Source organism: Musa acuminata, chromosome BXJ2-2 (genome assembly GCF_036884655.1).
Source record: "Musa acuminata AAA Group cultivar baxijiao chromosome BXJ2-2, Cavendish_Baxijiao_AAA, whole genome shotgun sequence".
NCBI lineage: Eukaryota > Viridiplantae > Streptophyta > Magnoliopsida > Zingiberales > Musaceae > Musa > Musa acuminata.
In genome coordinates this window covers 25,141,604-25,153,762 of record NC_088339.1, presented here as the reverse complement: position 1 = coordinate 25,153,762, position 12,159 = coordinate 25,141,604, and the positions used below count along the sequence as shown (strand labels likewise).

Below are 12,159 nucleotides of genomic sequence, written 5' to 3'. Positions count from 1 at the left end.
ACTGAAAAAAAAACTTATAGTATAAATGTTTAATTAAATACATTGATCAACACCAAGAATCCAAGTACATGACATGCAATTCATGTTCACGTACATTCATTATGATAAAGTATTTATTGTATTATGTCATCTGATGTCAACGTATTATGCCGTAGCAAATTATTACGCCTTTAAAAAACCTGTCATATCATCGCCGAACGAATACACATCAAACGTGTGATTATTTTAACGTTCTTTCCCATATATATATATATATATATATATTTTCTATTGTTATGTCATGTCATGATATCATATATTTATTATAATAGAATGCTTATCAATTTAATGTGAGGGATAAGAATTTTATCCATTTAATGCTATAGAGTGCTCGGTAGATTTGATATTAATTATTGATATGACACGCATATAAAAATCTTGCCATCATCGTATCGACACTAATTCATTTGTTGGTCAAAAAATTAATTCTAAGGAATGTGAGAATTAATTAAGATTTTATTTTCAAAGAATTTTTTATGCAAATCTAAAAAATATAATCCACGTTGGAGCAAAACCTTCACAATACTACAATTTAAAGAAAGCAAGCAATAAATAATCATAACTCACCGAGTGTGGATAAAAATTACGTCGTGAGTGTATAATCATGAACAAAATTTTCCAACAAAAGTTTTTATTTTTTTATTATTTTGTCAAAACATATATATTTTTTTATATGAGATTATTTTCAACATCCATTTCGTTGGGTTTCGTCCCATTGTAATTTTCTCTCGTTCATCATTGTTATTATATTATTGTCCACTTCAACCTAATGATCTTGTTGAAATATCTCTTTATTTCTCTCGTATAATATGTCTACGTATGTCTTTGTATTGTCACTCTTTTATTATTGTCATCATTCTTTAGACACCCTCCTCTCACTTAACATCTCGTTCCAAATCATCTCTTTGTTTCAATTGTTTGTCGATCTTAATCATATCGTTGGCTTCTCCCATCCCAATGATCGATCCTATATCTCTAACTTAACGAGAAAATTTTTTACAAGTGATAGAGCACCCATCAAATTCGATTCGAGTGACATATGAGAGACAAAGAAAAAGATGGAGATAGTGAATGATACACGATCGATTAGACATCAAGGATAATATTACTCTTTAAAAAATAAGGCGTGTTGCGTAAATAAAAAAAAATTTGTGAGGAAAAAAAAAAGGGATTTTAAAAAAGAATTTATCATTAAAATATAAAAAAAGTTAATAATATTATAACAAACTTCAATGATTTATGCGAAAAAAAGGATTAAAAAGACGTGATGCGTTTAGTAACGATTAAATATCATATTATTAACATAGACTTTTTTAAACTCTTTCAGGGCATTTTGCATGATAATTTAAATTTATTTTAAATATTTTCATAGCCACTTAAAACCCGGCTAAGTTCTGCAATCAACTACCGGTAATCGAACCAACCGGTGCCGCGACCCTAACGCAAACCCTAGACTTCGCTTCCGCCTCCACGATATAAATCGCTTTTCTATTGAAGCATTAGAGACTCTAGGAACCCTAATCCCATCAAGGATGGCGGAGCGTGGCGGCGGAGATCGTGGTGGCTTCGGGCGCGGGTTCGGCCGAGGTAGGGGCGAGCGGGGCCGTGGCCGAGGCGACCGCGGCCGTGGTGGGAGGCGCGGCTTCGGCCGGCGCGACGAGGAGGAGAAGTGGGTGCCCGTCACTAAGCTCGGTCGCCTCGTGAAGGAGGGCAAGATCACGAGCCTCGAGCAGATCTACCTCCACTCGCTTCCCGTGAAGGAGCACCAGATCATCGACACCCTTCTCGGCGGCGGCCTCAAGGACGAGGTCATGAAGATCATGCCTGTCCAGAAGCAGACCCGTGCCGGCCAGCGCACCCGCTTCAAGGCCTTCGTCGTCGTCGGCGACACAAATGGCCATGTAGGGCTCGGTGTCAAGTGCGCCAAGGAGGTCGCAACCGCCATCCGCGGTGCCATCATCCTGGCCAAGCTCTCGGTGATCCCCGTCAGGAGGGGATACTGGGGGAACAAGATCGGGAAGCCCCACACTGTGCCCTGCAAGGTCACCGGGAAGTGCGGGTCCGTCACCGTCCGGATGGTGCCCGCTCCAAGGGGGGCGGGGATTGTGGCTGCCCGTGTCCCGAAGAAGGTGCTTCAGTTTGCTGGGATCGAAGACGTCTTCACCTCGTCCCGTGGTTCGACCAAGACTCTCGGTAACTTTGTGAAGGTCAGTGTTTCTTGGTGCACTATTTATAGATCACATGTCTTCAATAAAAGGGATCGTGGTCGAGGTGGGTTATATCTATTGGCAATTGTTGGTTGTGCATTTGATAATGTTAAATGCTACCATAGATTCATCTTGGCGCCGTCATGCATGTGGATATCAATTGTTAAGTCTTATAGGTTATTTTACGAACGGTAGCTTGACGTGAAACTAACAATGAAACCATAGGTTGCTTCAAGGATGAAGCAACATTGCTCCTTTGATCCATATTGAAGTGTTCATGGTCAGACAAAGGGCTCTTCAGGTCGGATTATTTAGTCTAGTTTAAATCAACAAAACAATATAAGAAATATTTTGGAATGATACTTGGGAGAAGCTAAATCTTTTGTTCCCACATTCTTAGTATGTTTACCAAAGCTCCATAGGTTGCTTCAAGGATGAAGCAACATTGCTCCTTTGATCCATATTGAAGTGTTCATGGTCAGACAAAGGGCTCTTCAGGTCGGATTCTTTAGTCTAGTTTAAATCAACAAAACAATATAAGAAATATTTTGGAATGATACTTGGGAGAAGCTAAATCTTTTGTTCCCTCATTCTTAGTTTGTTTACCAAAGCTCTTTTCTGTTGGAACAAAATCAATTTAGTTATGTATATTATGGTCTAATGAAGAAATTTGGGCCACATCAACATGTGAAAATTCTTGCACATTCTTTTTGTATGTCATCCTTGATACTCTAAATCAATATTCTCATCAACTCACCGTATTTGATTAACATCTTGAAATTGCCGAGTTTGGGCCTTGCCAGCTTAAAATTCTAACAGCTTAGTGGATTCTAAGTGCACAAAAAAAATTCTCTTACATTTTTTTTCCTCTGATGGCTGCCATCACTATAGTCGTCGACCTCGTCTCCCATCCCTCTCCTGTTTTCGTTTTTTCTTAGTTTGTTTAATTGCTTAACATAGGTTGACATCAATGGAGTCTGATTGATTTCGGCGAATTATATTTGATATTTGATAATAAGACCAAGAAATAAGATAATATAGGATTGATCTTGGACAGTAACACTATGAATCAGGAGCATTGTTGGAATTATACAATTTGGACAATCACACCTATCTTTTTTCTTCTTTTTCCCTTCTCCTTGGAATTGGAGGAGAAAAATGGCAGAGCATATGATTTTCTTTCTCCTTTGACATTTGTAGATGTACTTAAAATCAGGCAAATCTGGAAATCAATGATGTAAATATTTTCTCTGTATGTTGCATCAAAGATTTACTTTAGGTGTTTCAGCATGTTTGTGGCCCGTGTCTCTGACGTCTGCAACAACCTTTTCAAGATCATGTGGATTACATGTCAATGACATGGACTTTGTGAAATACCAGCAAATGTTTGCACCTTCCACATTGTACATTTGACGTAAACAATTTGATGCTTTGTGCCTTGTAGGCTACCTTTGACTGTCTCATGAAGACCTATGGATTCCTGACACCCGACTTCTGGACAGAGACCCGCTACAGCAGATCTCCCTTCCAGGAGTACACAGACCTGCTTGCAAAGCCGACAAAGGCTATACTTCTTGAGGACACAGAGAAGGTTGAAGCTTAAATGCTTGGACGTCAGGCTTTCTCCAAGCATTTGATTTTTATTATGCCATCTTGTTTAACTAGGACCTGAGTTGGTCAGCTAAACTCTTTATTGGTTCGAGTTCTTTTGCTAGATGTGACAATTTTGTTATCCGTGATATGTTTACTCCTCATCCCAAATCTTGTGAGCAAATCAAGTTTTGCAAGGTTTTAGGCTTCAAATAAATAAGGTTACCTTTTTGGGTTCCCTTTTGCTTTCAGATTATAAACGAGTGATATTACTCGGAAAAACATAAGTGTAGCAGTAATTGGAATATGGGCAGTAGAACTGCAAAAGCTGAAGTGCACAAGTATATCCCATTGATCAACTTTTTCATTCTCTTCTTCCAGGGTAAGCGTTCATATATGTTGAATGAAAGAAAAAGAGCATCTTCAAGTCCCTTTAATGGCAAAAAGTTGGCTTGGATCCTTTTTCTGCTCATCTCTGTTGTATGTTTAAATGTAAATAAATGTTGCTTAGAGTTATCTAAGAACAGAGTTTTTGGTAGATTTTTGTCGGAAGTAAAAGGAGAGAGAGTTAGCATTTAGGTTTTGCAAAAAACAAGAAAAACGTGCATGTAAATATAGTCTTTTAGAGTTAACCATTTTTTATGGTTATGAAATAGCCACTAGTATGTCATCATCTCCAACTGATGGTCCAAATTGTCTGCATGAAAAAGGCAATTTGGGGTTGATAAAGTCCAGAGGAATCTGAAAGGTACCATTTTTAGGTGGATATCCTCACAATGGAAGTTTTGCTTCCAGAAAAGCATTTTGACATAAAATTCTGTTTGCTGAACAGAATCCTGTTTTCTTTTGTCTTCAAAACAGAAATCTTTGGAGAGTAGGAGATAAGAAAGGGGGAGAGTTTTGGATTTATCGTCCTTCTTCCCCTTCCCCTCCATCTCCTTTTACAAGAGAGGGAGCAGAAACCGAAGGGAAGAGGAGGGGTGAGGAGAGTCAAAAGAGGAACAGCGGTCGGTTTGAGGCTTTGACCCCCTCTCTCTCGTTCCACCTTCCTCTTCCAACTCGTCCTAAATTCCCTCCATAATCCTCTTCTTATTCCACCACCACCTCCTAAGACCTCCTCCCAGGGTCGCATGATCATGAACATCCAATTAATCCCGCCAATTTGAGCCTTTTGTCGTTCTAATCCGCCTTTCGACAGTTGTCTCGAACGAACTGCTTGTTCTTGGCGTCTCTATTTTTGGTCCCGTGGAACCAAACAAAACTCGACTCTTGAACTCCAGCGAGTCCTCTTGTGTCGCTTGCTGTGTTCCTTCGAGATTTGATGGGAAGGTCGTATCTTGCTGTTGTCTTTGTAGGATCCCCCGATTTGTTCTTGTCAAAGACAAGTTTTTAGCTCCGTGTTCGAAGAAAAGCCTTGAAAAGATTGGATTTTTAGGATCCAAATTGCCTGAATTCCGATGGGGAACTGCTGCGTAGCGCCTGCCGATCCGGAGAAGAAGAAGAAGAGGAAGAACAAGAAGGAGAAGCGGCAGAACCCCTACTCGATCGACTACAACCGTGGGCCGGCCCGTGGCCTCGTCGTTCTCAAGAACCCTACGGGCCGGGACATCGGCAGCCGGTACGAGCTCGGACAGGAGCTCGGCCGCGGCGAGTTTGGCGTTACCTACCTCTGCACCGACAGAGCCACGGGGGAGCTCTTCGCCTGCAAATCCATCTCCAAGAAGAAGCTGCGCACTGCGGTGGACATTGAGGACGTGCGGAGGGAGGTGGAGATCATGAGGCATTTGCCTAGCCACCCGAGCATCGTGAGCCTCAAGGACACCTACGAGGATGACGGCGCCGTGCACCTTGTGATGGAGCTCTGCGAGGGAGGAGAGCTGTTCGATCGGATCGTCACCAAGGGGCATTACACCGAACGAGCGGCGGCCATCATCATGCGGACCATCATACAAATCATTCAGGTCACGTCTCTGCACTTAATCAGTCATCTTAGGCATTCTTTTTTTTCCCCTTTAACGAAGCATTTGGATCAGATTTTGCTATGTGATGTGTTCTTTGAAGCGCGAAGCCTTGTTGTCATCTTGATCTCTGAAAAAAACTACGGAAGTGCATCTCCTCCTTTTCTGTAGCTCCTTTCTTCCATTTTTCTGTTAATTTATAAACTGGTTTGGAACAAAATTTTATTTTCTGACCATTTGTAGAATTAGTGAAACTAACTTTTATGAGATCACCTCTCTCAAATATTCGGCTTTACTATAAGGTAATTCTGGTCTATTTAAAACAGTGCTGTCAATCGCAGAAGTGGAAGGTATATAGAACTCATATTGGTCCTGAATTTGTTCGGGTTATTCACTTCATGTCTCCTAATTTTCACTGTTAAATGGTTGTGTATTCTTTTTACTTTTTCACTTTTAGTGGTTCTATCTTCTTTTCTTTTATCCAAGTTTTTTTTTTTTGGCAACTATAGTTTCAGTTTGATGAATGTGTGAATATTCTAATCAGCTGCAGTTCAATCTGCATATTGTCTTGTATTAGGATGTCGTTTCCTTTACCTGTAACGGGATTATATTCTACCCATATGTTTTTGAAGTGGTCTTATTGTGTAGTGTTATTATTGGATATCATTGTCTTATTACAATGTGAATTATAATATACTGACATAGGCTTACTTGCTTTGTGTCATCTCAGGTGTGCCACAAGCATGGGGTTATGCACAGGGATCTTAAACCTGAGAACTTCTTATTTGGGGACAAAAAGGAAAATGGCCCATTGAAGGCAATCGATTTTGGATTGTCTGTATTTTTCAGACCTGGTAAATTGCTGAAAGAATACCTTTTTGGTATTTTGTCTCTGATAACATTTTTTTTCTTTAACTCAAAGACGCACGTGGTTCCTGAATCTTGATTAGCAATAATTTGTTGAGGAGACCGGTGGGCTTATTGTTCTTGCCGGCAAGTCAGTTTCCATATTATGATGATTTTTCTTCTCCTGCACAGGTGAGCACTTTTCTGAAATTGTTGGCAGTCCTTATTACATGGCACCAGAGGTTTTAAAGAGAAATTATGGCCCAGAAGTAGATGTTTGGAGCGCAGGAGTGATCCTATACATTTTGCTTTGTGGCGTGCCTCCATTTTGGGCTGGTAATCCTCTTTCATAGAAGATATGAACCATCAGAGAGCTTTATGCGATCTTCTTTGGCTTTCCTTTAGTTTAGATTTTGAGTTCTCAACAAGTGTATCAAAAAACTTGGGTGTGGATTTGGTTTGCTTTTGAACATCGAGCAGTTATCTAACTATCTATGCATATGCAGAAACCGAACAAGGTGTTGCCCAGGCAATTCTTTGTTCTGTCATAGATTTCAAGAGAGATCCGTGGCCAAAAGTTTCTGAAAGTGCTAAAGATCTTGTGAGACATATGCTTAATCCGGATCCCAAGTATAGGTTGAGAGCTGAGCAAGTACTTGGTAATCTTTAGCATTCGTTCATTCTGTTTATGTCTCTTACTTTGATCAATCTGGTTCTCATAGCATGTATTGCATCATTGAATTATGCCTCTTATATTTGATGTTGCAGATCATCCATGGTTGCAGAATGCCAATAAGGCTCCTAATGTTAGTCTAGGTGAAAATGTAAGGGCGAAACTCCAGCAGTTCACCGTGATGAACAAATTTAAAAAGAAAGCCCTAAAGGTAAGAACATTCATGTTATTTTTACTGTGTCTGGTTAACACCCAAGGCTTATCCACCTTTGGCTTTTGATCTTGTGCATGAATGGATTTTCATCATCTGATATTTATCTATGATACTTATATCAATGTTCTTGTTCAAGCATAATTCAGCCACTGACCCATTCAGATTCATTGTCGTAGGTGGTGGCTGAATATTTATCTGTCGAGGAAGTTGCAGGCATAAAGGATATGTTTGAGAAGATGGACATAAACAAAAATGGAAAAATAACTCTTGAGGAGCTGAAATATGGTTTGCTTAAACTCGGTCACCAGATTCCTGATGCTGATGTCCATATTTTAATGGAAGCTGTAAGTATCTGAGAGTCGTAGTTGTTTTTATATACTTCACATTTGCATTCAATTTGTGGTCATGTCAAGTAGACTTGATTACCATGTGTACCCATGCGAACCTTGATGGCAAAATATACTGCATAGTGTACAATTGTAGAACCACCTCCAACATAGCTGGAAGATTGGAACAGAGATGGCTGCACAAAATATTGAAGGATATGTTGTTGATTAATGGCTAAATACTTTTTTTCAATGGAAATGCTATCTTATAGATTTGTAAACTGATATAGTATGGTAATTAATTCCTACATATATTTTCAGTGGGAATAATATTTTGTTGAGTTTAAACTGAGATTATGTTGTTACATACAGGCTGATGTCGATGGAAGTGGCACTTTGGACTATGGGGAATTTGTTGCTGTATCTGTTCACTTACGAAGGATGGGAAACGACGAGCACCTGCACAAAGCATTTTCATATTTTGATCAGAACAACAGTGGATACATAGAAATCGAAGAGCTCGGCAACTCCTTGGCTGATGATTTAGGTCCAGATCATGAAGAAGTCATTAATGCTATTATTTGTGATGTAGACACGGACAAGGTCAGTTATTTTATCGCTTTTACTTAACACCCCACACCTATTTCTTACCAAAATTCATCTTTTTCTTCAACAGACAATTAGAATATCAAAAGAATTAATAATTGGTTTTCCCAGTAGTTGTCTTTAATGGATCTCAGCAGTTATTTTTAATGAATTTGATTAGTTAAATAAAATTGAGAGCAAGAACTCAACATTTGAATAGTTATGGATGATGAGCTGATGTTGGACCTTTTATCCCAGGATGGGAGGATAAGTTATGAGGAATTTACAGCAATGATGAAGGCAGGCACGGATTGGAGGAAGGCGTCAAGGCAGTACTCAAGAGAAAGGTTCAGTAGCCTCAGATCTAATTTGATGAAAGATGGATCTTTGCAGCTGAAAAGTCACGGTAGATAAAACTAAATGAAAACATATCTGTATATTTGAAATTGTCTATTCCCTTCTCTTCTTGGTTATGTGATATTCTTTATAGTTAAATTGGTCCCCCCTGATAAGTTAATGTGGTTATTGAAGATTTGGCTTCTATGAGTTCCAACGATCGATGATTGTGATATTACATTCCCGGAAGTTATCAACTTCGAACCTGAGGTTGCTCTGACAATTTATGCTCAACTTTTGTAAATTTCTTGATGGATATTTGAATTCAATTGTAATTGCCACCATTGTGATGTTGCGTATTATATGTCACGGCTCTTCTCATTTTATCCTCGGATATCGTCTTTTTTTATTGGGATCCTTTGATTACTGTTAACAATGATATAGGATTCCGTCGATTGCTACTCCTATTTGGTCTACTGTTGTTAACTTCAAAAGTCATGATAATTTTTTTTCACCATGAGCCGTTCTGATACAATTTATCATGAGTTTAGTTGATTTTTCTCATGCGATAGGAGACGTAACGACTTGCGTAGAAACAAAATGGATACATTGTCATTGTCACTCATTCGAAGCATAATCTGGGATCGTATGAGCATAACTCAATAAAGTACTTTATTAGCGACACATTTTGCTCACTCCAAAATAGAAAACACAGATGAGTTCTCTAGAACGAGGAGGGAGGAGAAGAACTGGATGGATTGCTGTCTTCAATTATTCAGATACAAAGTCTGAATTTTATGGGGAATTTGGACTTCAATTATTCTATCATTCATTCATCTAAGAATGTTCCTCAGAGAGTCACACCTATAATAACAACATCTGAGAATGTAATGTGAGATTAACTTACAGCCTTTTCTGTCCACAAGAGAAGTCTATCTCATATCCCCAAAATAAAGCCTGGAGATTCCATGGTCCAGAACAACAATAAACCAGATCTTGACTTCGGTTGGACGTCTCAATCCAGATTCGCTTGCTTTCCAAATGACAATTATAATTGCCATCAGGAATTAGCATCAACAGCATGCTTTCATGCCCCCCACCTCCTTTGCACTCTGACCAAATGGTCATAATTGCTCCATTAGTTGGCTATGTTGCATATGTTATATTGAATGAGAAGGTATCATTGCGCACTTGAACAACAATTTATGAGTGACAGCCATGATGATGATGATGATGAACAGATGTCACAGGGAATACAGCAGCTCAAAAGCTACTGTTGACCCATCTAGAAGGGGGAAAAGCTACTCAAGAAGAAACTTGTGATTATAGCTGAAGACATAATATTTAGTAAAATATCAACCAACACACTCTTCCACATGTACACAACCCTTCATTTGCTTCATTTTATTCTTTCATACTCACCACTTAAATACAGCTTCTTTGAGAACAACGTTCTTCTCAAGATGAACATTTTGCAGAGAGAGAGAGAGAGAGAGAGAGAGAGATTGTAGAAGTTAGAAGAGCAAGCTTCATAGAAATTGCTGGAACTATATGGATAAAGTTTGAATTTTGTGGAGTCATAACGAAGAGTAGGAGGAGGTTTCAGAGAAATTGGAAGCCTTCGCAATTAGCTAGACTGCAACGCAAAAGGAAAGGAAAGGAAAAGAGACATCTTTCATCAAGGAAAGATGGAGGTGAGATCTGAAGAATTAATGGCCCATCATTCGACTTGGAAATCAAGGAAAGGAAAAGAGACATCTTTCATCAAGTCTTCCAACTCCCACTCCCACTCCCCCACTCTAACCTTCTCACCCTCCCAAAACAATCCACCTCCCACTGCTTTGTCACTTGGGATCCCGTTCACGTCAACATTATCGTCAGCGATCAGGTTGGTGTTAACGAGAGGGGGCACCAAGAGCAGCTCGCCTCCTCTACCCATAGTGCCTCCTCCCTCCATCGCCATTCCCTGACCCCCACCATAGTATCCATTCTCTGTACCGACTCGAGCTTCATGCAAGTAGTAGTCGTTCTCTAGCCCAACCTCAGGAAGTGGCACTAGGTCGTAGTGGTTGCCCGTGGGCAAGCCATGCGTCGATGAAGAAGATGAAGATGATGATGAGTCCATGTCCATAGCCTGGATTTGAGGTTCATTTACAGTGCTTCCATCTCCACTGTTAAGGAAGAAAGACGATGACGATGACGACGACGACGAGGACGACGAGTTCTTGAGCCTCTTTTTAATGGTGGAGTTCCAAAAATTCTTTATCTCGTTGTCGGTCCGGCCAGGCAAAAGTGCCGCAATTTGAGACCACCTACACAAGTTATTCGTACATGTACATGAATCAAAACACTGATGCATGTGTTCATATTTGATGTACTAATGCTGGAATCAGAATGAGTTAAGCATATAGAATGGAGGAGATGAAGTGAAGACAACCTATTGCCGAGGATGGAATGCAAGTGGATGATAAGCTCCTCTTCCTGAAGGGAGAAAGCGCCGCGCTTGAGACCGGGTCGCAGGTAATTGATCCAACGAAGACGGCAGCTCTTTCCACACCTCTGCAAGCCCGCATTCCTGGCGACCTCGCTCCAGCAACCTTGTCCATTTCCGACCATGTAGTTCATGAGCTTCTCATCCTCCTCGGGCGACCACAGCCCTTTCCTCAGCCTGCTGCCTCCGTCGTTGGTGCTGTTAGTGCTGGCGCCATCTGTCTTCGCCGGAGCGTCCGGCTTCCTCATCCTGCCAAGCCTGGGTTCCACTTCGAGGTCTCGCTGCAGTGTGGATCACTTCATGTGGTTCGAGAGAGGAGTCAAGAATATATATGTGCACAATTAAGCCGAAGATGATGGAAGAAAAGGAGAGACGCATAGTAATGATGATAGTGATGGCTGTGACCTTTGCTTAGAACCCGGAGAAGGGAATAGAACGTGTCGAGCAGGAAATGTGTGCGTTTTTGTTGTGTGTGTGTGTGTGTGTGTGTGTGCTGTGCAAGAGAGAGGTGGGTCTTCTTGTCTTTGACTCCAGTTTTCGTCTTCTTGGATCCATTTATCTTCACTCACAAGGTAATCAGATAAGGAGAGAGAGAGAGAGAGAGAGAGAGAGAGAGAGAGAGAGATTGGGGATTGTTTTGTCGTGAAGCGAAGCTACGTGTTGGGGCTACAAATTATACTCTCCAGACTTCTCTATCTTCCTCAGTTGCCATCACGGACATGTATAACAGAAGTGGAAGAGACAACAGTATACGTATGGTTTTGGTTACAGTTCATGCACGTACGTATGTTGCTTGATTAGCTGAAATGTACACACAAATCATTGTTGCATGCACAAGAGATAGAGATAGCACAATCTCTCTCTCTCTCTCTCTCTCTCTCTCTCTCTCATGAA

The 12,159-nt window shown here is 40.4% G+C and overlaps 3 protein-coding genes across 3 annotated transcripts; 2 read left to right on the top strand and 1 right to left on the bottom strand.

Annotated features, from left to right (window-relative positions):
* Window positions 1-1,533: 1,533 nt before the first annotated feature.
* LOC135605550 (small ribosomal subunit protein uS5w-like) lies at window positions 1,534-4,087 on the top strand. The gene is made up of 2 exons (XM_065095774.1): window positions 1,534-2,246; window positions 3,691-4,087. The coding sequence occupies exons 1-2, from the start codon at window positions 1,572-1,574 to the stop codon at window positions 3,847-3,849; spliced, it is 834 nt and encodes a 277-aa protein (XP_064951846.1). The 5' UTR covers window positions 1,534-1,571; the 3' UTR covers window positions 3,850-4,087.
* A 513-nt stretch (window positions 4,088-4,600) lies between these two features.
* Window positions 4,601-9,136, top strand: LOC103976079 (calcium-dependent protein kinase 20). The gene is made up of 8 exons (XM_009391265.3): window positions 4,601-5,797; window positions 6,525-6,648; window positions 6,833-6,976; window positions 7,147-7,299; window positions 7,409-7,524; window positions 7,704-7,871; window positions 8,226-8,456; window positions 8,697-9,136. The coding sequence occupies exons 1-8, from the start codon at window positions 5,294-5,296 to the stop codon at window positions 8,850-8,852; spliced, it is 1,596 nt and encodes a 531-aa protein (XP_009389540.2). The 5' UTR covers window positions 4,601-5,293; the 3' UTR covers window positions 8,853-9,136.
* Window positions 9,137-9,728: 592 nt separating this feature from the next.
* Window positions 9,729-11,644, bottom strand: LOC103976390 (transcription factor MYB83-like). Its single transcript, XM_009391582.3, has 2 exons — window positions 11,212-11,644; window positions 9,729-11,086 (listed from the first exon to the last, which is right to left on the bottom strand). Exons 1-2 carry the CDS (start codon window positions 11,511-11,513, stop codon window positions 10,495-10,497), a joined length of 894 nt encoding a protein of 297 aa, XP_009389857.2. The 5' UTR covers window positions 11,514-11,644; the 3' UTR covers window positions 9,729-10,494.
* Between the last annotated feature and the right edge of the window lie 515 nt (window positions 11,645-12,159).